Source organism: Anarhichas minor, unplaced genomic scaffold (assembly GCF_050575085.1).
Source record: "Anarhichas minor isolate MPS153535 unplaced genomic scaffold, ASM5057508v1 ptg000043l, whole genome shotgun sequence".
NCBI classification, from domain to species: domain Eukaryota; kingdom Metazoa; phylum Chordata; class Actinopteri; order Perciformes; family Anarhichadidae; genus Anarhichas; species Anarhichas minor.
In genome coordinates this window covers 3,422,404-3,445,083 of record NW_027466489.1, presented here as the reverse complement: position 1 = coordinate 3,445,083, position 22,680 = coordinate 3,422,404, and the positions used below count along the sequence as shown (strand labels likewise).

The 22,680-nt window shown below is 38.3% G+C and overlaps 1 protein-coding gene across 1 annotated transcript in view; it reads right to left on the bottom strand.

Annotated features, from left to right (window-relative positions):
• Nucleotides 1–10,072: 10,072 nt before the first annotated feature.
• The window catches only part of LOC142970362 (voltage-dependent calcium channel subunit alpha-2/delta-2-like), a 28,504-nt gene continuing 15,896 nt past the window's right edge, over nt 10,073–22,680 (bottom strand). Inside the window, exons 7-38 of the mRNA XM_076110544.1 lie at nt 22,530–22,661; nt 22,329–22,386; nt 22,183–22,233; nt 20,221–20,320; nt 19,924–20,085; nt 19,690–19,800; nt 19,511–19,589; nt 18,219–18,268; nt 17,944–18,033; nt 17,773–17,838; nt 17,507–17,581; nt 17,332–17,406; nt 17,064–17,135; nt 16,787–16,858; nt 16,560–16,621; nt 16,337–16,413; nt 16,176–16,236; nt 15,998–16,095; nt 15,773–15,863; nt 15,545–15,607; nt 15,327–15,430; nt 14,412–14,510; nt 14,135–14,226; nt 13,982–14,029; nt 13,364–13,435; nt 12,793–12,945; nt 12,649–12,701; nt 12,413–12,468; nt 11,803–11,926; nt 11,592–11,701; nt 11,391–11,473; nt 10,073–10,168 (exon numbers count right to left, since the gene is read on the bottom strand). Coding sequence (XP_075966659.1) covers nt 10,073–10,168; nt 11,391–11,473; nt 11,592–11,701; nt 11,803–11,926; nt 12,413–12,468; nt 12,649–12,701; nt 12,793–12,945; nt 13,364–13,435; nt 13,982–14,029; nt 14,135–14,226; nt 14,412–14,510; nt 15,327–15,430; nt 15,545–15,607; nt 15,773–15,863; nt 15,998–16,095; nt 16,176–16,236; nt 16,337–16,413; nt 16,560–16,621; nt 16,787–16,858; nt 17,064–17,135; nt 17,332–17,406; nt 17,507–17,581; nt 17,773–17,838; nt 17,944–18,033; nt 18,219–18,268; nt 19,511–19,589; nt 19,690–19,800; nt 19,924–20,085; nt 20,221–20,320; nt 22,183–22,233; nt 22,329–22,386; nt 22,530–22,661 — 2,735 coding nt within the window. The remainder of the gene's footprint in view (nt 10,169–11,390; nt 11,474–11,591; nt 11,702–11,802; nt 11,927–12,412; nt 12,469–12,648; nt 12,702–12,792; nt 12,946–13,363; nt 13,436–13,981; nt 14,030–14,134; nt 14,227–14,411; nt 14,511–15,326; nt 15,431–15,544; nt 15,608–15,772; nt 15,864–15,997; nt 16,096–16,175; nt 16,237–16,336; nt 16,414–16,559; nt 16,622–16,786; nt 16,859–17,063; nt 17,136–17,331; nt 17,407–17,506; nt 17,582–17,772; nt 17,839–17,943; nt 18,034–18,218; nt 18,269–19,510; nt 19,590–19,689; nt 19,801–19,923; nt 20,086–20,220; nt 20,321–22,182; nt 22,234–22,328; nt 22,387–22,529; nt 22,662–22,680) is intronic.

The following is a 22,680-nucleotide window of genomic DNA, read 5'->3' as shown; positions in this document are numbered from 1 at the left end:
AACTCAGGCAGTGAGCTGTTGTAACAGTTCAAATGGTTATTGATAATCTTACAGAAGAGCAACTAAGAGCAACAAAGTTTCCAGAGCTAATGTTGTTTGACAGTTCAGTATTTCACATGCATGAGTGTGCTGCTGTGTTTTGATTAATAGTTCAATTTGAATTTGAAATGGAGCAACTTAAAGCTACATGCATGTCACATGACAATGTTTTCCTCCTATAGGTGTAACGCCATTCATTATTTCTTCTCTCCATTTCAGGGAAAGGATGGTGAAGAATAAACTGCAACCTCTTTGAGAGACACAAATGAAAATCATAGAATATGCTTTTTCATTGAACTGCTCTCACTAAATATTGCAGCTCTATATCAAATAAATTCTATTGGAAGTCTGCTGTCTTTACACTTTTCTTTGCACAACACAAAGCACTACTTGGTCTTTGGAAGAGTATAGTGTTGAGTCCGGGTGTGTTGTCGCTCAGCCTGGGATCTGAATCTACAAATCCAAATCACTCACTTAGAAACACAATAGCCATGTTTTGACAAAGAGCACAGTCTTCTTTTCATGGTGTTTGCTACATTTCAATTCAATTGCAATAAATCAAAGGTAATTTGGGTGATATGAACAATTACAGTACATGTGACAGTCTGTGTCCAAAACTCAGTTTTAGTCATGAGACAGAACCAACAACTACAACTAAATAAGCATCTGAGTTACCAACACGCTGTGCGGCAAAACATGCAGAAACAGAAGTCATTTCACTTAAATAGGGATTTCCCAAATTTCATCATATCTGTAGTGAATGAGGCCATAATGGAACGGTTTGACATTTTGGGAAATAAGCTTAGACACTGTCATGCTGAGAGTTAACGCTAGATGAGAAGCCACTACCACTACCATAATAGAGTGCTGCAGGAAAAACCAGGAAATAAGTTAGAACTTTGGCCGTGACGGTTCCTTCGTCTTGAAGCCGTTGGGTTTCTGGTTAGATTCCTGAAATAAGGTTTGTGGTTAACGCAAGACATTTTAATGTTTTGTTCTATGATCTAAAATATATCAGTAAATACCCCTCTAGTGAATTTTGAAGCCTTTAAGTGTCTTAAAAAAAACAAATGAGACTACGACAACATAAACACGCCAACCAGTCCGCCTCTACAGCCTCGTTGTGTACATTTGCGCTCATGAGCCTGTGATGTAGTTTGTTTATAGCGTTAACGTTAGTTTTATACTTCTGCCGATTGCATTCACGCTTCAAAAATCATAAAAGTGGTGTTCATTTGTGAAGATTATGTTGCTTAACCAAATGTGTAATTATCATAAAAGTTTGTTTGCCATGGATGTTTCTGCAAATATCCCAAAGAAATCCCAATGGCTTTCTAGTTGAGAGTACCAGTGTGTTGCTGACTTCAAGGGTTGGCCTACAAAAATACATCGTGCCTGCAGCACTCTATTGTTTGTTAAATATAAAGCCTCAGCTAGCCACTGGTTAGCTTAGCTTAGCACAAAGCTTGGAAGCAGATAGCCTGGCTATGTCTAACAGTAACTAAATCCACCTTCCAGCACCTCTTAAGCTCACTAATTAACACGGGATATTACATTTGTTTAACTGGTATAAAAAAACGAAGTGTAAAAATGACACATTGTGTGTTTACTGGGTTAAAGGCATTTCTTAGCTGGGCGCAGTAACTCCATGCAGTCCTGTCGTTGCCATGCGGTGAATGAAATGCCAACTATTTCTTTAAAGTGTGCTCTTACACAAAACAAATTCACTACGCACAAATGAAACTGATAGATAATCACAAATATTCTGGCTTTCATCTTTAATACAACACTTTCATAGTGTCTCTCACCTCGACCACTGGACAGGTTTACCTGTGAGGCAGTGAAAACACACACTTTAACAACACGATCAGAATCATCATCAGACCTATAACAGAAGGAGTCACTAGATGCAATGGTTAGTGACAAACACATACTCAAATTGTGAGTCAAATGGCAGTAAAGATGGAGTGTGTTTTACTTGTTGCACCACCGCTCTTCCTGAAAGCAGAGAAGAAAATAAATTACACAAATCCTTTGGGAGTAAAGCAACCATCCAGTAGGCTACTGTGTGCTTCCTCTTTGGGGAGCCATTTCATTAACATTGAGACAAATGACAGCTGGCTTTGCCACCGCTAATCTTACCGCACCTGTTTGCTCCTGAATCTGTGGCACCAGACCCGTCAGAGGTCCCTCTTTACCGCACACACAGGGGACAAGTATTTGTGTAGTTTTAAATGTTGTATTTTGGTCTTTTTTATTTCCTATGCATGCCTATCAACACACAGCTTAGTATAGTTTACAGTGGTATTTTTCTCTGAATAACTAATTTCTTTAAATTCTGTTTAGACTGCCTCCCAAATAACTGTATCCATGTTAGGGAAGTATCAAATTCACAAAAAAAGAAACCTGCTTTAAGATCCAGTCCTGTTACAATTGTTAGCCCATTTTACATCCATGTTTCTCAAATGTTTTCTCATAAATACTTCCAAATTATTTTTTTCAAAGTTATTGATTGCCTCAAATGTTTAAGCAGTTATTAACAATGTAGTGGAACGCACTACCTTCTGAATATCGTTTTACAATCTTGAAAAGAAACATGCTTTCTTTACGCATAATGCAGAAACATTTAATGACATTTATAATGTCAACTATAGAATAAAAAATGTACACAACAACTGACGTTACAACAGATTCTAGTTCTCTTTGATAAATTGTAATTAAAAACATTTTTACCCAACAGCAAGTCATGTTCTGCAGCAGACCTCGTCTCTCCTGAAAGCTTCATCTGTTCAGTACCTCTGATGTTCAGTTTATGAGAGAAGAGCCTCTGAGGTCTGCTGGTTATACTTTATATGATGCATTGAAATAACAATGAGCCCAACTGCATTGCCAAACACCGATGGTCTGATATCATGGCTAAATCAGACGGTGTACTTCTCTTTAAGCCACACAACAAGGCACAATGCCTGCTGGATAGAAGATGTCACTGATCCAAACAAGACCATTGAAACCGGCTGGCATGCAGGACAGTTGGTTTAATAAATCAGAGGAGCCAGAACATCCCACAACTTCCATCTCAAGCTTTTTGTGTCTGCGGAAGTAGCCAGCAACCTATCATCTTTCCCTGAAGACCTCAGCTTAGTGTTTGATACCTTTACTGACTGACTTATGAGCAAATGCACATGACATTCACACAAGCTGCTTGACTCTTGGATTTCTTTTCTGATCCTCCTCCAAGCCTCCCAATACCCATGTTTTAATCTTTGACAGCTGACACAGAGTCTTTCTGCATTAGATAATGGAAGAGCTGCTCACTGAAACATACTAGAGTGATACAGTTCACTACATTGTAAGTGATACAACTAAAACTACTTTAGCTAAAAGCTTTGATGACAAATTCTTGCAACACTCGTATGGTGCAAGGTGCCATACAACCAGTAGCTTTCTGCAAGTATTTTATGGCATGCCATATTATGTCTTTTTTATGACATATTATATGACATTCTTTATGACATACTACACTATGACTTTTTATATTTCAATTACAATTTATTTAGAATAAGATATTTTCATGTAAAGATAAAAACTTTAATTTTGTTTGTTAACACCAAAGATTTGATTATGCGAAGTGTACTACTAACAATAGCAGCAGTGTGTCAAGCAGAGCCATGGCAGCAAGTGCAACCACAATCCAGGTGTAACCCCGGTCAATGGATACCTGGATCTTCTTCAACACCTACTATTCATAGGACATTTTAATGGCATGCTATACTAGGACATCTTTGGACCTGCTTATGGCATACAATACAATGACTTCCTCAATTACCTTTCTATAAATACTATCATATGACTTATCATCTTTTTATGACATATAATGACTCATTTTATGGCATACAATGCTATTACTTTAAAAAAAAAAGAAGAAATTTATGACATGCTAAACTCTGATGTTTTTATGGCTTTTTTTATTACTTTTTTAAATTACTTTTAAATTGCATACTATACTATGACTTTTATTAAAATCAATAATAGAATATATTACAACCCTTTTTATGACATACTATGCTATGACTTTTTAATGAAATTTCTTAAGACAAACTTTACTATAACTATTCTTTTCTAATTCGTTTTGACATTTTTTGACCTGCTATCTACGACATTTTCATGATTTATTCTACTGCACCTTTTTATTTTAATAGATGTTTTTTACTTATGGCAAACTATAGTATGATTTTTCTATGACATGTACTTTGACATTTTATGACTTTTAAAAGGCATACTAAACAATTACATTTTCATTGCATATTAAACTATGACTTTTTTATGACATACTATACTATGACTTTTTATAAAATGTCTAATGCATACAATCCTATGACATTGTATTTACAACTTTTTTATGACACAGCAAAGTTTTGATGACTTGGTGCCATTTTAGGGAGCCAGTATATGATTTAGTGCATACATAACAAATAAAATCTTTTCCACCTCAGTTGGACATTAAACTGCAGATTTGTCCACAAAAATCGCAAACCTTAGCCAACAATACCAGCATTGATGACAGAAGGTAATTCCAGTGACAATTGCAAGGTGCCACTCATTGTCATGCAACCATTTTTTCTACAAATTGTCATTCCTAACCTAACAGACACATGTTAGGAGAGTGCAGTTTGATGCTAGCAGAGTAGTGTATTAAACGCAATGTAAAGTAAAAAAGAAAAGAAAGTAAAAGTATCGTATAAATGGACAGTGCATTATTAAAATGTAATACATGTATTTCATTTCACATTTGGGGCAGCCAAAAATGTTTCCGAGAGCTGCCATTGGTCTGCGGGCCGCACTTTGAGAAACTATGGTCTTGAAATAGATCAGTGAAGAACAATAAGGAATCAGAGCTAAAGTGAAAAATATCAACAGCATTTAATGACCAAAGATATAAACATTTAAATATCCATTTTTGTAATGTGACTGACAAAATCTTTACAAATTTAACCTTCATCTTCTGCTGACCACTTCGCATTGTCTGTACAAAAATGAGGTGGCATTGGAGACTGGCACAAAGAGAGGAAACTTTCCCGAGTAAACAACGTCAGCAAAAGGAAAAGCAAAATTACAGCAAAAAACGTTAACATTCTTCTGATTTGATACTCAGTAAATAAAAAGGATAAGAACATACAGTATATATATATATATATATATATATATATATATATATATATATATAAAGAAAAAACAAACATATATGTATGTATATATATATATATATGTATATATATATACATATATATATGTTTTTTTTGTTTTTGTCTATTTTGCAATTTTCTTGTAAACTGCTTAGTGAGACCACGCAAGCTTCAAACACATTCAATTCCTTCATGTTCAAATATTTTCACAATATCCGAATAAATAAACAAATAAAATAATACATAAATGAATTAAATAAGCAACATCAATTTCATAAAAGAAGTGAATTAATAAAAGGGTGTCCCCACACATGCCACTGCCTTATTTGTATGCTATGACAGCCTTTAAATGCATAAATCATCTCCAGCAGTTTTATGTCACTTTTTTTACTAAATAAATGACAAAAGTTTAATCAGGCAGTAAGTTGCTCATAACTTCTCTGTGCTTTTACTTGCTGCAAAAACCTAAATTGCAAACACTGACAGTTATTGTAGGCTTCACTGAAGTCAAACGTTCTGCTTCATTCAGTTACACACATCAACGAGCTCTGAGGCCTCCACATCACCACAAATATCCGCAGAGGGCGCCCTCACTTCTCCCCACAGTAATGGAGAGCTGAATGTGGACAGGAATGTAAAATATCCATCAGACTATGTACACAAATTTGTAAATTGTTCAAAATATCATGCAAATTAATACCGGTAATTCAAGATGAAACTACAACACTGACCTCAACAGTAATAATATATTGTAGGCTATAAAGAGTTCCATAAAATGTCTTTCCTTCAGTGTACAACAGTGTTGTTTGAATAATGCACTATAACCTTATTAATACTTAATACTCTTTTGAAAGCAGTGTTTTTGCTGAGGTCTTCAAACAGCGTTGAGCTTAAATCTGCTTCTCCTGGTTCCCACCATGCTCGGGTACAGCAGAGAAGCACAACAGTAGGTATTACTGTACATAAACATTCACTCGTTTCAGTCAGTAGTAATGGAACATTACATGTTTCCGACAGGCTTAAAATATAGAGTATACAGTGTGCATATGGGACAAAGTAAATCGATGGAAATGGCCAGCGTCTGTGCTTTGATTCAAGGTTGAACCACAGTGTAGAGATAAACGACACATAGAAGAAGGGCAGCAGGGTTCGTTGTCGTTGCTTTGACAAACATCTGTCCACGAGAAGGCAGGAGGGGAGGCCAGTTGCTTGACACACTTCTGTTGTGCTCTTTCACAACTTTGCTGTGCTCCTTTCAAAATGCTTCATAAGTTCATGAAGAGCATTTTCTTTTTTTTGTTCCCTGACTGAGAAGTCCATTTAGGGCTGAACCACTGCAACCCTTAAACTTCCAAGTGTGTCTTTCGTATGGCCCTGCAGGATGAACGTCAACACATCTAAGAGCCAAAGGTTCCTGCCATCCAAAATGAGTGCAACAAGGCACTGCAGGGTGGAACACCAGGCAGACAGAGAGAGAAACAACATTTTACAAATATTTTGACAAAAAAGCTTTTTAAAAATATCCCCATTAACTCTTTAACCAGATCAAATGATCAGAAAACACACAAAACAACACCGGGGACTGATGAATCACTGTGGGAAAATGTTTTCAGGATTTTATCATGCATAACTCCTCAGAAACAAGATGGATTTACACTATTAGGTTACAAAGACTTCACTAGAATACATTTAAAAATGTGCTAATCTCAAATAGAGTCAATCGTGTAGTCAATCAGTTAAACCATGTTAATCCATCTTTGTTTTGTGGAAAAACATTAATATTTTCCTAAAAACATGATTTATAATATAGCACAATAATTAACAGATGTAATGTGTTTTAACATCATATTTGCTGTCGCCTTATTTGTAAAATTAACCACAAAAGAGTTTTAGTGAAAACAGCCTGTTAGGCTACTGGACACCCTGCTCACTCTTTGAACTTGAAATAAGGCATACTACTACATCGTGGCCGTAATATTACACCTGAACAAAAAGAGCATTAATTCTGACATAAATTAAATAAATTGTACAATTTAAACGCTTCAAACTCAAGTAGTAATATCCCCATACATACAGTACTGGGCTGACAGTTCATTGTGAATAAATTACTGAATTTTACAGCTTCATAATTGAGTAAACAGTAGAATCAGATATCACTGCTGTGACAAGGTACGCATGATAAAATAAAAATATTCGCCACAGCAAATCATCACTTTCAACGAGACATCAGGGGAATCTCAACAGAGGGTCAAAAAGCCTCACATACTGATAACATATTGATAACATCGAAAGCTGTTCAGAAGCTACATTCCCCATAAAGAAGCAGACATAAGTGCATAAATTCAGGTTTGACAAATAGTGGCGATACAAGATACAAAAATGGACAGAGAGCTTCCCATCCATCAAATAAATGATGTTTAAAAACATGTCTATCACACACTGACGTCTGCACATGTTTTGTGCTTTAAGACTACAGAGATAACACTGCATGTAAACGACGCAAAATTTGATTATAAATTGACTGCAATGATAATTACTGCTAGAATCAGATTATCACAACATTATTGCACTAAACCATGCAGTGGTTTGGAGGATTCACTACTACAGTTCTGTAAAAGAAAAAAATCACTGTTAAAATTTGATAATTTGGAGTGTTTTTGTTTGATTTTACACCCTTTAACAATTCTTATCAACTGGAAGCACTTCAAGATCATACCGTGTATCTCTGGAAGCATTTCAACAAACCTTGACTTAAACGCTCCTCGTATGAATGAATCTACTTTGATTTTAAAGTCACAAAATCTTGCTGAAGGTCTAACACTGGTATTTTTCCTCATACTGGCATACTACTCACATACTTTGTCAAAATATTTTTAGGGGGACAAAAAATACTTAAAGAGACAGGGTGTAATTGAGACGGCAGAAGGAAATCATTCTGGGTCATGTCATGTATGATATAATTTAAAGTACTGAAAGTCTTGGCAGAAGGTCAGAGTTGGATTGAAAGACACTGAAGTGAATGTGAGGTCAAGGCCCGGATCTACTATCATGTAAAAACCACTGAAGGTGCAGGGAGCTCCTTTATGTGCAAAGATATTTACCAGGACGGGACATGAAAAGTAGAACTGGCAGAGATAATTAATTTCAAATTTCACAAAGCCAACAAAAGCAGAAGTTTCCAGAAGCAGCAGCGTCTGAGCTCAGCAGATTCTGTCAATCTATTTACATTTTCCCGCTGTAGCAGTTAGCTTTATGTGTGGTGTGCACAATCTAACGTTGTGTAAATGCCTTGGATAGCTTTACCCAGCAGTTGTTTGGAAATTGTAAATCCATATAAACAGATAACTATTGAGGTGGGCCTCATCTAATGAGCCATCCCAAACACACAAATGCTGTTAATCCTACAGCTGAAAAGTTATATAAATATATTCAGAGCTGTTCAACATGGTGTCAGAGAGTGACAATAAAAGTTCTAAAAACTCAAACTACTCTCTCCACAAAGCGGTTGCCAAAACGCTTGTGTGCATTGCTGATATTGCTTGCACTTTACATAAGTAATTCCATGTTTTGCTACTTTAAAGGTACTCTGTGAAGTTTCTGACCACTAGTAGCGCTAGGGAGCAATGTTTTTGTACACGTTTTGGTGCTGTTGTGTACGCGATATACACAGTCCCGCCAATGGTTTCACGCTATCCCACTGATCTACGGGTGGCAGTGATGCGCTAAGAAATGTTGCAATACGCCAGAAAATTCAGGGAGGAAGAAGACTGCAAACAAGTAAACAAGTATGTAAACAAAGCGGTTGCAACATTTTCAAAAGATTAATCAAAATGTTTTATGGGGCAGGAAGTGCATTCAACACATTCGTTAGACCTCAAGAATACACAAAATGTCTTTTGGTTAGAAACATCGATTGTAGACAGAAAACTTTGCTTGATAGAAAACTCCACAGAGCACCTTTAATACTTCCAACTCACCTATATCGTAGAGGGAGATATTGTACTTGTTACTCCACTACATTTATCTGACAGCTGTAATTACTTTTCATTTCAACATTTTACAAACCTATGCTGAATTTCAAAAATAATTGTTATAGATAAACTACCCAACAGCATATAAAGTAGTGATAACGAGCTCCATCTTGACGAGCTACAACATTAAAATGGATGCTTAATAGTTAATAATTAATCAGCAATAATAACATGATAATATAATGCATGATATGTGGCGACAACACTGATAGGACCCATTCTGCCGTCAAATAAGTATTTTTAATTTAACTTAATATTGTTGCTCATACTTCTCTACTTTTACTGAAGTAAAATCTTGACTGCGTGACTTTTTCTGGTATCTTTTGAGCAACGTAAGAAAAACTTGAATACTTCTTTCCACCACTGTGTATTTACCACAAAGCAAATACGTTCAACAGAGTTTTATAATTTCACCAACACAATCAAACCTAAAATTGCGACTGACGTCTGTTCCTGCTGGGTGATCACTTATTGGCCCGTTGAAAGTGCATTTCAGCTGCCTCCCTGACTATTTGGTGGATGCTTACATGGCTGAGCATGTGTGCAAAAATGTTAAACATGCTGGTCTTAGTTTAAGTAGCATGCACACTCGACACATTCTATAATTTGCACTCAAGCAAGCCCTGAAACACCAACAAATGTATACGCAATAAGGCAATAAACACTAAGAGCACATTTTTTTTCAAGCACAAATGCACTGTGTGCCGTTTGTACATCAAAAGAAATAATAATTTTGCAGTAGCTGTTTGATCTGACCTTCAGTAGATCCGAGCCTAAACCCAAAGAGATGAAAGATGTCAGTTAGAGTGTTTGCACGTGTCAGAGATGAAAAAGAGGCAGAGTAAGCTGAATAAAGAGAAGGACTCCTATAGAGGACTGCAGTGCACAAGCTCGTCCACACTCTGATGTGTTTTCCTGCAACGAGAGTTAACAATAAATACTATTTTTCCAAAGCAAATTATTCATCACTTGTACATCGAATAAATGGAATGTGTGCCTCATTTCTAAGTGTTCAATGTGACATTTCTAATAGAGAAAAGTATATTATCAGAAACAGATATTTTTCGAGCACATACATTATAGTTTGTAGGAAAATAATTGTAATGCAATGTGCCACAATTACAGCCAACAGTAAAATTGTTGTTTAAGATTCGCTGATTTGCTTCCAATCCAGTTACTAGTATGATTGTTTGGCTCGAGTTATGCCCAAAAACAACTCGTTCGTACGATGTTGTGTTAATAGCTCCACTGAAAGGTGGAGTGAATAGTCATAAAGACGGGGGATTTGCTTTTGTGGAAATATGGGGATAATGTGGCACATTTTCAAACAGTCTCTCCTGATAGACTGTCTCTCACCTCGTGGTGTTGTTCACATAGAAAGTGACAGAAATACTTGTATCATGATTACAAGTAGAGAGCAAAGAGAGAGGAGTTCAAATTCTAGCTCCTTTCTTGCCTCCGCACAGCTGGCCATAATACTGGGAAGTTATTGTGGATGTCAGATTGTTACAAGGGGAATGGGTTTCCAAAGCTACTCAACTATCCGATAAGCAGGTCTGATGAAGAATAATGGCAGCTTTACTAGGACGGCATTAAGATAGTCTGTGCTTTAGTTACCTAGCTATCTTGTTCGTTAGTTTCTTCTGCTAAATTAGCAGTAGCTAAGTAATCTAGTGTGCTTGATAATTTCTAGCTACTCAGCACTATGATCGTTAATTCATTTCTAGTACAACTAATTACTGTTCACCACCCTATAGCTTTTAAAATGATGTAGCACAGTCTGTTTTAGTGGCACAGTTTTCTTCTTTTTAATTAACTACATTAATGATTATTGCTTTTGCTGTGTAGTTAGCCAACTAGCTTAGAGATTAGCTAGCTACGGACCAAGTTAGCTAGGTAGAGGCTAATTTACAACTAGAATTGTATAAAGATGTGTGAGTGCTGAGAGCAGGGACGCAGAGAGGGCATATTTTTGTTTGTTAAAAATCCAATTATCTTTGCTGTAACAATAATTCCCTATTGTCACGGGAAGTAGTTTATGTGTTTACAAAAATATCTTTCTGTGCTAAAAATGTCCCATTGAACGCTCAGGATGGAGGCAGAAATATAATGCCGTATTCATAGTGTGTCTACTTACTAAGGCACTGTAGTCAAAGCAGGATGTCGGGCCTTTACGATATCGTGCGTTGCTCAGTACTTCGCATGGATTCTCCTCCTGAACTGTTTGTTTTTAGTTAAGGGTGGTAACAGTGAACTTACCTGCCCCACAAGATTGACGAGATTTCCATCTTAAGCACAAATGAAAGCACCACAGAGTGTGTGAGCATGAAAAGGATACACTCTGTCCGGCTCTGTGTCAATCTCTCTATCTCACATGAGCTGCAGGGGAGCGTCTCAGCCACTACAAAGAGGAGGTTGGTATTTTCTATCCGCTTTGCGTGGAAAAGCCTGAGGGAGACAGTGATGGATATTTAGCCAACTTCATACAGTACGTACAGTACAGGTATGAGAGCACAAGCACATTCTGCTGACCCGCCAGAAAAACACACCGTGAGCAGTTTCCACAGTCCTGCAGCATGTTGTAGGAGTTGGTGGTGTTTGTAAAGTAGAACTGGCTTTGGATGGTCACACAGCTGCTTTCCCTTGTCTCAAAACCTTCAACCAGGAGATCATCTGGAACACAGACGTTGAACATTTAATATAATGTTTATAATATTTTTAAAGGTCATTTTGTTTTTTTAATTGATACTAAGATGTTTTAAACAGGAGCAAACTGGTTTAAATAGATTTTTACCCAGATGTTATGTACACGCTCATCTAAATGTTGTTGCCGGATGCCCCGTTGCAAGAACACACTTCATTGTTAATAAAATCCCCTTTTAATGGGGTCAGCTGAGAACATGTTTATGGCAACAGAAGTTTGAGGCAAAAAATAAGGACAAAATGCAAATGAGCTGCTTGTGAGATGTTTGTAAAAGTGACTTTTTTCATCTAAATTGTATCATTGTTAACATTAAAACAAACTAATTGCACAGATTACCATGTTTTTACCATGTAAAGTGCCTTTGCATACCTTTTAAAGCGCTATACAAATAAAATGTGTTATTATTATTAAATATTTATGAGCACACAAGATTGTGTTAAAATGCACAAATCCACCTTGGTAGAGCCAGCTGTTGTAGGCGAGTCCGTATAGCAGCTGCTGGGTCACAGACCTGAAAAAGTGTTCACATTGCACTTTAAATGAAATACAATCTGTAAACATCAATACGTCCCAGTAAACATGTCACAAGCTACTGGTTTCATGTGCAGAAGTTTATACACAGTTAAGAATGTATTAAAGGACACCTAACATGCTCTTGGTGTCGTTTTATTTGCAGTAAACAAAGTCTCACCATGCCACCGTGGATGTCCACCAGGCCAAGCTGAGGATGTCAGCAATGGAGGGCTACAGAAACAGTGATAACAGATCAGAGCTTTCCACCAACTCACGTTATATAAAATGTTCCTGAATCTAAAATCTGCAGCTGGTCTCTTACCACAAAGACGCCCCTCGGTGCTGCACCAGTATGGCTGCTGCTGACTGGTTCACATGCCGACTGGTAGTGGAAAGACTGACGGCGATTGAAGATTGAGTTGTTGTAGAGTGCATGCATCAGGTAAGCGTCAACATCACCAAAGAAAAGACCGATCTGTGATGGATGAAAGAAAATGAAAAGACAGTTACAGAGATGAAAAGAAAGCACATAAACATAAGGGAAACAGCGCCACATGGTGGCTTAAAATAAAGTTTGTTCAAGTTTCCCACTTGTTACTTTCTTCTCTCTATTGTTGTTTCAGTTATTTGGCCCTCCAGCGACAACTGAACTGAACTGAACTGCTATAAACCGAAGGAAATGGAGATTAAAAACAATTTTCAACACAAGCAAACATAGTAAATAGGATGTAAAACAAGAAATAAAAATAACACCATAAACAAAACCTTTAGTTTTGCCTCACTTGAAAAACATAGTGAATAAGACATACTGCATACTTTCTTCTAAAAGTAGATATTGGATGAAATCCTTCAGTATTAAAGACTAATAAGCACATTACCACACAAAGACATACCTTTTTCCAATGATCTCTTTGATTAGACATAACCAGGAATCCACCATCATCAATGAGATAACAGAGGAGGTCCTACAAACAACACAGCAGAGTTTACATCAAGTTAGAACAGCAACAGCACAGACAACCTCAATATACAGGTTGACATGATCTTGTAAGAGAAGACGGCAGACTGTAAAAACCTGCAGGCAAGTGTGAAAAGCTGAAATTCAATAAATGTATAATATGTCTTTCATACATGCTAAAGGCAGAGTATATTATTTTTTTATATATAAAAATATATCAAACTGCTAAAAACCTTTTTTTGTATGAATCATTTGGTCGTGAATTAAGCATTCCAGACTCCATTGTCAAAACAAGCCAACATATATTATATTAAGTAATAATAATATATGTACACTTGCTCCAAGTTTTCTAGTAATTAAATGTCAAAACAGAATAAAACTGGTTTATAAACTGTTCACAAAGTTTCCTCTAAGCGACAGACCAATTAAATAATCACAAGAGTATAAATTTAAGAACACATTTAACCCCTAAATGATGCAATTGTGGTCATAAAACTGAGGACAGTATCTGGCTGAAGTTGCAGGCCTGCTACAATCTACAAATCATTCTTACGTCAGTGTTCACTTCACAGTCCATCTCACAGCTTCTGGATGGTCCACACTGTTTCAACAAAATGTGTAATGAGACAATAATGCCACTTTATTTGCAGTAAATGCAGTCTAATTAAGTAATTAGTGATTAGTAATTAGTGCCCCAGAGCTGTACCTTGTGCGAACCCTGTCGACTGTCTGACACGTTGCTGGCCAGGATCTTAAACTTGTCCACCCACGCCTCCAAGTCCAGCTTCACTCCGACCACTGAGTGACAACATCCACACGATCATCACAAGAGAGGAAGAAGAGAGCAAGAAGCAGTGTTTTGGTGAGAAGAGTACAAAACAGACGTAGCTGAAACATCTGAAGAATATATTTTAGATTTCCTGGGAATCCCACATGACACAGGATACCACATTAAGTCTCACACATGACACCATTTTTCTCACCTGAAGGTTTGAGCAGTTTGCCTCCTAAATTAACCTCCACAGCCGAACTAACCAGAATTCCAACGGTGCCATTTTCTGCGCCTACAGGGTCGTCCAACGCTGTTCACAAACAAAATGTGATTTCAAAACAACAGATCATAGTTTGGTGTCACACACGTATGAATACTGAATGTATCATTTCACAATTGTGACCAGTCTCAGTTCAAAAACACTTGTGATGGCACCTGAGATAGTTTGCCGATTAAAACTGTGAGATTATTTTGTCGCACATGCTCATCCCAAATCAATCTGTTTAAAATGATCACTAAACATTTACAGTTAACTCTCATTTGATGAACTCAAGTCTCGTACGTTAAACCTGCATTCTTTGGCCGCTTTAAAGCAGCAGAAGAAACAAGCTGTGAACACAAAATTGACCTAAATTGCATACTTAATTATTAAGTAATATGGTGAATTTGTTAGCAAACAGCTTATTTACACATTCAGCAATTATGGAGCAACAATACAATTAATTTGAAGACATGTTATTCACTCGCTTTCAGCTTTGTTTTGTTCTCCACCAACTCCAGAGAGAAACATCTGACTCTTAAGCTTCTAAATACTCCACCATGTTCACCAGCTAGGATTGACGTTGTCAGTTTGTCGATTGGTGCTGAGCAGTGTGCGGTTTCTGTGACCCAAAACGATACTCTGAGAGCGAACCAACACAGCAAAGCCGCGGGCCGTAACACCAAAACAATGAGCCGTAAGATCCTATAAAGCTCTGCAGCGATAAAGGAATCTGCAGAGATGTGTGATATTTATCTGTGGGTTCATCACTATGAGTGACCCCTTTCACATATGCACATTTGATCCACTGCTATCAAAGAAATCTTGATTGTAGCCACATTAGGACGTGTTTGCACAGTTACTCACAGGACCTGGACGGAGCTCTGAACATGTAGCCTTTGTTGTCGAGGCTCCGTCTATAATAATTTGAATTGAAGGGTTCGGGATCCTCATCCCATAACTCAGCAGCTCTGTACAAACACAACAATAATCATTACAAAAGTTTTTTAGGGAAAAAATTTACAGAGTGAATATTTGTGAGATTATTATTTCTCTGTGTTAGTAAGTGCATTAATCTTACTTACATATTGGGGAAAACACGTGTTATTCCTCCATCAGTGGACGCAAATACAGCCAGGAAGCCGTACCTGCAACAATTACATTTTAATCAGCCTGTTTGTTACAACTGAGATACCATCAAAGCAGATTGCTGTTCATTTTCACAAAGTTGTTTGTTGTTGTTTTTACACTGGTGGATGGTGGATGGTGGATGGTGCGTGAGAATGTTGTGTAAAGCAAACAAGTTGACTCACGAATTCAGGTCCTTGTTCTTCCAAACACGAGAGGCCAGCTGCCCGATAATCCTAGAATCCAAAATCAGGTTGTGGATGAGGCCTTGGTCACCTGAAACAAAAACAAAAACATATAAAAGTATATTATGTATGTTATACCATTATATTTATTATTATATGATCTCATCTGTGCATCTGCAGCAGTGGCAAATATTGCTAATTACGTAATGCTGTTAACACACTCACATTCATCAGATTCTGGGGAAATGTCCAGCATGAGCGAGAGGAAGTTCTGCAAAAACTGGGTGTTGTTGTCAGAAAGATGCAGACGTTTGCAGTATTCCCTGTCGAAAGAGAGGACAGAAATACTGAAAAAGTTCCCTTCACTCACAGATTGAGAACTATAAAGAGAGATGGTAGTCACCTGGGAGCCAGAAACACGTGTCCCGAGGATTCAAATGAGCTGGGCAGAAGCGACTGCATATCTGTAACAGAGGCAGAGGGTGCTGTTAGTTTTTTTTCATCTCCTCTTTGTGTTGCATCTTATGAAATAGAATCTTGAAAGCTCTGCCTCTCTGTACTCACACTGGAGCTGCAGCATCACATCACTCAGGTCTGCCTGGATGAAGTATTCATTGTAGGTGGGTAATACCAGACCCAGACTGCAGGTGGCGGCATCCCAAAGGGGAGACACGAGAATGAGGAGACCGAGAGAGGAAGGGAGAGGAAATCCGTCATTGCGTGCAGTCCTCATCAGGCCACAGCTGGCTGGTTGTTATTTGTAATTCATAACATTGTAACTGCTCACCTGTAATCTGTGCCGTTGATAGGAGTCCAGGTGTAACTCCTGTACACATCGTCAATGTATTGCTGCAGTAAAGGAGACAATTGAGGACGCTTCAGTCAACCAAAGTAAACAGATTACAGTTTATCTGATTTTACTTCAGGTAACTTGTGTTTGAATGATTGTTTGTAGAATTTTACGGCCTTAAAAGGTGGAATTTGTGGAGTTACTTAGAAAGGGAATTTACTTGCCTCATCAATCGACTTGACTAGAGTTTTGACCTGCATTTCACCTGGTCTTCCGTCAATCATTTGTCGCCGGATCTAGAAAATGAAAATACAAAGCGTTTCTTTTTCAGTCACACACATGTAAAACATGTAATGTGGGGCCTTCAGTTAACTGGTTGACCGATTATCCTGAGGCAGACATTGTTGTTCACTGGCCCGGTAACAACTTTGAACAACAAGAAGGAACAGAAAATGCCTGAAACCAGAAGGTTTTCAGTTCCACTTGCCATTAAGTGCTCACCTCCTCTTTATTGCTGTCCTCCACCTCTGCATCCAGGAAGTCCAGTGTCACAGGCTCAGGGAGGTTCACCAGCTGAGAGGAGTCAAGTGAGAAAAACACATTTACAATAACAGGTTTACCAGCATCAAAATGATCTAAACTACACATAAACAATCGTTTGAATTTGAAACCCCAAAGGACCTGTATGGCCCATATACCTCCTCCCTGCAACTCACAGTAAAATCTTTTTTTAAATTTGTTTTTATAAATAATGTTAAATATACACCACCTTTGGCTGAAGGTTAGGGTGAAGGAGAAGATATCCATTAGGATCAATGGCAAAAATGTATCCATTGGCTCCAAGCTGTTCAGAAAATAATAAAAGCAAGGAATAGCAGTAATATGTCAGTCGGTACAAATGATGAAAAACGTGGCTAATAATGGTGCTAATGAGATGTACATACATTGTACCGTGGTGTTAGTCGCTTTATCTCGTCAAGATGCACGTCGACCCCCATGACACCTAATATCAGCTGATTCTGATCAGATAAAACACATACAGCTGCTTTTAGGAAGTATTTGACATTTTGGGAAATATGCTTTTTTTTAAATTATTCTAAGACATACAAACAGTTCTACGTTGTGCCTTTGAAATAATGAAAAGAGAAAGTGGCCATAACCTGTAACACAAAAAACACTCAACCTTTCATATAATTACAAGTTTTGTTACCTGTGAGTTTCCATCCATGGTGAGATTAAATACGGGCAAAGTCCCAGTTACTACCATGCCAAGACCCTACAGAGTCCCAAAACACATCAATTATTCAGTCTGTATGTGCTGTATGTTTGGTGCATTCACTATATTTAATCACAGACAGCCAACAAGGTCATACAGTCTCACCAAAGCATCCTGATACACATTCGTCCACTGAACCTGCTTGGCATCGCTGCCTGCCAGAACCATGGGGCGCCCCAGCACGTCGAGGTACTCCTGACCAAACAAAAGAGATACGTGACCGGCTGCAGCTTCAAAACAACCTACAACATCAGGCAACAGGGAGAATGGGAGCGCAAACAAATGGAAGTAGATGCTTCTACAGAGCGAGTGAGCGCCACAAGGGGATTTTGAAACAGTGAACAGGGATCAGCTGTGTCAGAGGCACTAGACGAACCCACCTGGGTGTTAATCCTTATAGCACAGATGGACCGGATCTCAAAATAGTAACCTGGCAAGTGACGGAGAAAAAAGACAAACAGAAAGAGAGACGGAGAGAGAGAGAGGAAGAGCATGTGTGAGCGATGCTATCGGAAAAAAAACACAAGAGTGGTGCAGACAACCAGTCACTTAACTTTCACAGATAGAGAGAGAGAGAGAGGAATACCACTGAGCTTTAAACTGATGTATCTGTATCTACACAGTTAAGTAGCAGCTAAAATAACTCAAGCTATAATCTTTAACGATCAATAACACAGAATGTGTGATTTATTGCACGTGTCATCTTCTGCTATGCAGTTCACTTGATGTTGCCTTATTATTTAAAAACAACAAAAAAAAATTATTCCTCAGATACAACTTGTTCTCCCTCAGTTTGAATCGTTTCAAAATAATAGCAAAACCCAAACTCAGAGAAAACTGCTCTGTGTGAACAAAAGGCAACTCTAAGTCATCGTCCCTGCACGAGCAAAAAGCATCCTCACCAACATGAATTCTCAGAGGGAGATCAGTGTCAGCTCTCAGCCGAGAGCAAAACTGATCTGCACGAGGAAGTGACCTCTGCGTGAGCTAACCGAGCCTTGTGAGAACCAACTCTGGTCTGCTCACAGCTCTCACGGGCAGCCCCATTAGTGGGGTCAGTGCACTGCACTATACATTAGGCAGAGTGATTTATTTATGTGTTCCTCAGTCACAGCATTGATTAATACATATACAGCAGACAACTCTTTTACAAGGGACAATGTGGGGCTATTGTAGGAATGAATTTAGACATGATTTGCTCAGCTATATTCCTTTAATGCTTTACACACGGCAGGACGGCACTGCCATTATGAACAAATATTTTAAAGTCCAACCTATAACAATCATCCTGTTTGGACACAGGGCAGAAAGTAACTAGAGCAGTTCTTAATCTTATGAAAACGTTCTATAGTATAATCTTTTCATTTTTTACCCACTAATTAACCAACAAGACAAATAGTGAAATATGAGGGTATATGTTTTAATCATTGCTGAGGAAACAAAAAAACAGCCAAATAGTAGTTTAAATTGGTTTTACGCTGGTCAAACAGAGTGTGTGAAAACTAGTTCACAAGCATGCAGAGAAGTTGAAATAGTTAGCTAAAAGTAATGATTTGACGGGTGAGACCAATGAAGGGCTGTGGGGGTATATCACACAAAAAAGGCTGGGAACCACTGTGATATGGGGAATAAAAAAAAAAAATCAATGAATCACACAGAAAATTCAGCTCACCTTTGTTGGTGCATGCGATCCACTGCAAAGGTGTAACATCATAGTTGTGTTGACCCACAGAAAAAGTGAAAACTCGAACCTTCGGAGGAACAAATAGAGAAAAATATAGAAGCTTTCAGAGGGTGGTCAACATGCTGGATGCAAGTGAAAGGTGTCTGTTATGGTCAGAAGAAACCAACCGTTTTGTTGGGCCAGTTGTACTGCATGAAGACATCCTGAGCTCTGTCCTCTCCTCCATCAGTAAACAGCATGATTATCTTATTGCAGTTGGCCCGAGGAACATTTGTCTTCTGAAAAATACATTTAAAAGGGAGATGAATGAGAGGGAACAGTAGTTGGTCAATACAGTACAACTGTGTGGAGACATTAGTATTGACGTTAATCCCAGGTCGATGTAAATCAATGTGACTCACATTTAACAGCTGGTTGAAGCCAAAATGAAATCCAGACTTGTAGTCAGTGGTGCCTTTAGCCTGCATCTGCTGCACTGCATCCTTGAAGATCTTTTTGTTGCGCACGTTAGCCTGGACCAGATGTTTGAAGCAGGGAACCACAGCCTCGGCCTTCTCGTTGAACTGAAACACAACAGCAGACACGGTTTGGGCTTCAATGTGTAAAAACTGAAGTTAAGGAAACAAGTGAACAAAGATAGAGAGATGTGAAATGAGAGAATGAGTGATGAAGAGTCAGTGAGTGCAGCAGATACCAACCCTGGCCACGTTGACATAGTCATCATCAGACAAAGTGTCCAGCATTTCCGTCACTGATGCTTTGATGAGCTTCAGGGTGAGTCCACTGACACTGCCGCTCCTGAGGAAACACACAAGTATCATCCCAATCACATGCTCAAATATTAATTCATATAACACCAACAAAAAGATCATTTTACTTGGAGGTCTGCTAAATTATGCAGCAGCCCGTGTTTCAGTGAAGCAGAGTATTTATTTTGTGCAGTATATGAGTGCAGCTGCAGTTGATATGAGGAAAGTGCTGCTAAATTGGACCTAATCTTGAGGATCTTGAAGACACATTTTGTGCAAATTAGTTGTGAGCTTGTGTCCCCACAACAATGGAGGATATAGTAACTCAGTAAAAATATCCGTGGTTAGATTGTAAAATTAAACTCATTTGTATGGTTGCTTAAACAGGTTTTTTTTTTTTAATCCAGTAGCTCTATTTAATTATCTGCGTCAATAACAACGCACACTCACGCCCTCTGAGCGCCCGACCAAAGTCTTCAGCAGTGCTGAAAACTTCACACGTGTTTTCTCCAGATGTTCAATCACAGACAGGATTTCCCAGCTGCCGCAGTGATTAATCAGCATTGATAAATGCTTTTCTGCGGCTGTTTGTTTGTATTTCCTTCTCCAGTGTTTAGCAGTACACAGAGGAACGCACTAATGCAGTTTGCTAATGAACTGTTTGTTTTTCCCGAACACAATTTCCAATAGGGTTGCATTAAGGTTGTTTTTGCTGCTAAAATGAAAAGCTCCAATAACCTTAACGCAACTCCAATGAAAATACGGACAAAGACTGTTTGGTAAATATACCCTGATGTCTCTAAATACTGTCTGAATGAATACATATAGAGCAAATGATTATCAGGTTTTGAGGCCCATAGTTTATTCAGCTGCATTTCTTCACTATGGGTGTAAAATAATTCCATTCCATTGTTCATGGCTAATTGTTTCCTATTCGTACCTGAATGCACCACTGCTTCTACCACTATCTTGATGTGCATGTTGATGAACCACGTTGATGAAAGGTCATTCATGAGGGGCTGCTCTCCCATTTTCCTCATTCAACTTAATAATAGGATTAACCTTGCAAACACTGCCAATGAACGGTACATTACCACCACAATGAATAGCAACCGAGGGGACAACACAGTGACAACAACAGGCTACTGTGCTCAACCATGACCATGAGTTTGGCTACACTCAGCAACACACACTCTGCTGTCTGATCTACCAACAGGAAGCAGAACTTCATCATGTTTATGCTTTAATCAATAGTTTCACATTTTGGAAAATACGCTTATCTACTTTCTGGCAGAGAGTTGCGTGGATTAATAATACTTTTTTAACAAAATCCACCTATTAGCACCTTTAAAGCTCACTAATTAACATGTTATATTGCATCACTTTAATCCAGTTAGAGACTGTTACAAAACAACATCATGTACAAACCATTCAGATTTTCTTCTTGTGTCTGAATTATCTCTAACTTGACCTTTAGTTTGTTACACATGATAAGCAATATGAGCTGCACTCTCAGCTGGTTTTGGTGCAGAGTCAGCGACAGCTGCACACTTTTTCCACTGCAATTCAACTTTAGTCTGATTTGTTTCTCTAATCTGCTGGCCTATAGGACCAGAAGCACAAAGAAGCTGCTCACTTGTGTGAAATAACACCATAGATGGTCTCTTTCCCTTGTGAGTGAGACAGAAGTGCAAGCAAGGCTGAGGAAAACTTCACGAATGGATTTCAAGAGCAGTTAATTATTTAAAGCTACAAAGAAAGGGACAGTTTTGTATGTTTTTATTTTAATTAGCAGGGATATAAGCAGTAGAAGCAACATGCATGTACTTTTTGCCAGTAGACCTATGCTACATTCACATGTTAGCCAATAACTAAACCCAAGAAAATGTATGAACACTATGTATTACTTACACATCAACAAGAATGACCATATCTTTTGGGGATGAGGCTCCCTGGATGTACCTGTGACAAAGAAAAAGAGAGGATGCAGTATGTCAACCCTGTAAATCTACTGCAGCTGTGATAGGCGGACATATGTTTTAAGCAGCATACTGTACCAGGGTCTCCTCCTGACGTCATACAAATCAATCTTATCGGGGGCTTTCCAAGGTGTAGCTGAAAAAAATGAAAAGACCTTGTCCTTGACACTGTTTATGTAAATTTGAGTTAACCCTTGTTCCATCCATTTAAAAAATGTCCCTTCACCCTTCATACTGAACACCAGGTTAGGAATCACAGGGATGGTGGTTAAAAGCTACCTGGGTAGTAGCGAGTGACACCAGTCGCACTCCCGAACGCTTGCCACAGCAGCGATGGATCCTCCTGACTGTTCTCCATGAACACTTTCTCCAGCGCCTGCGTCCAGTTTAACTCATTCAGAATGACTGGAGCTGATTGAAAAAAAGAGTT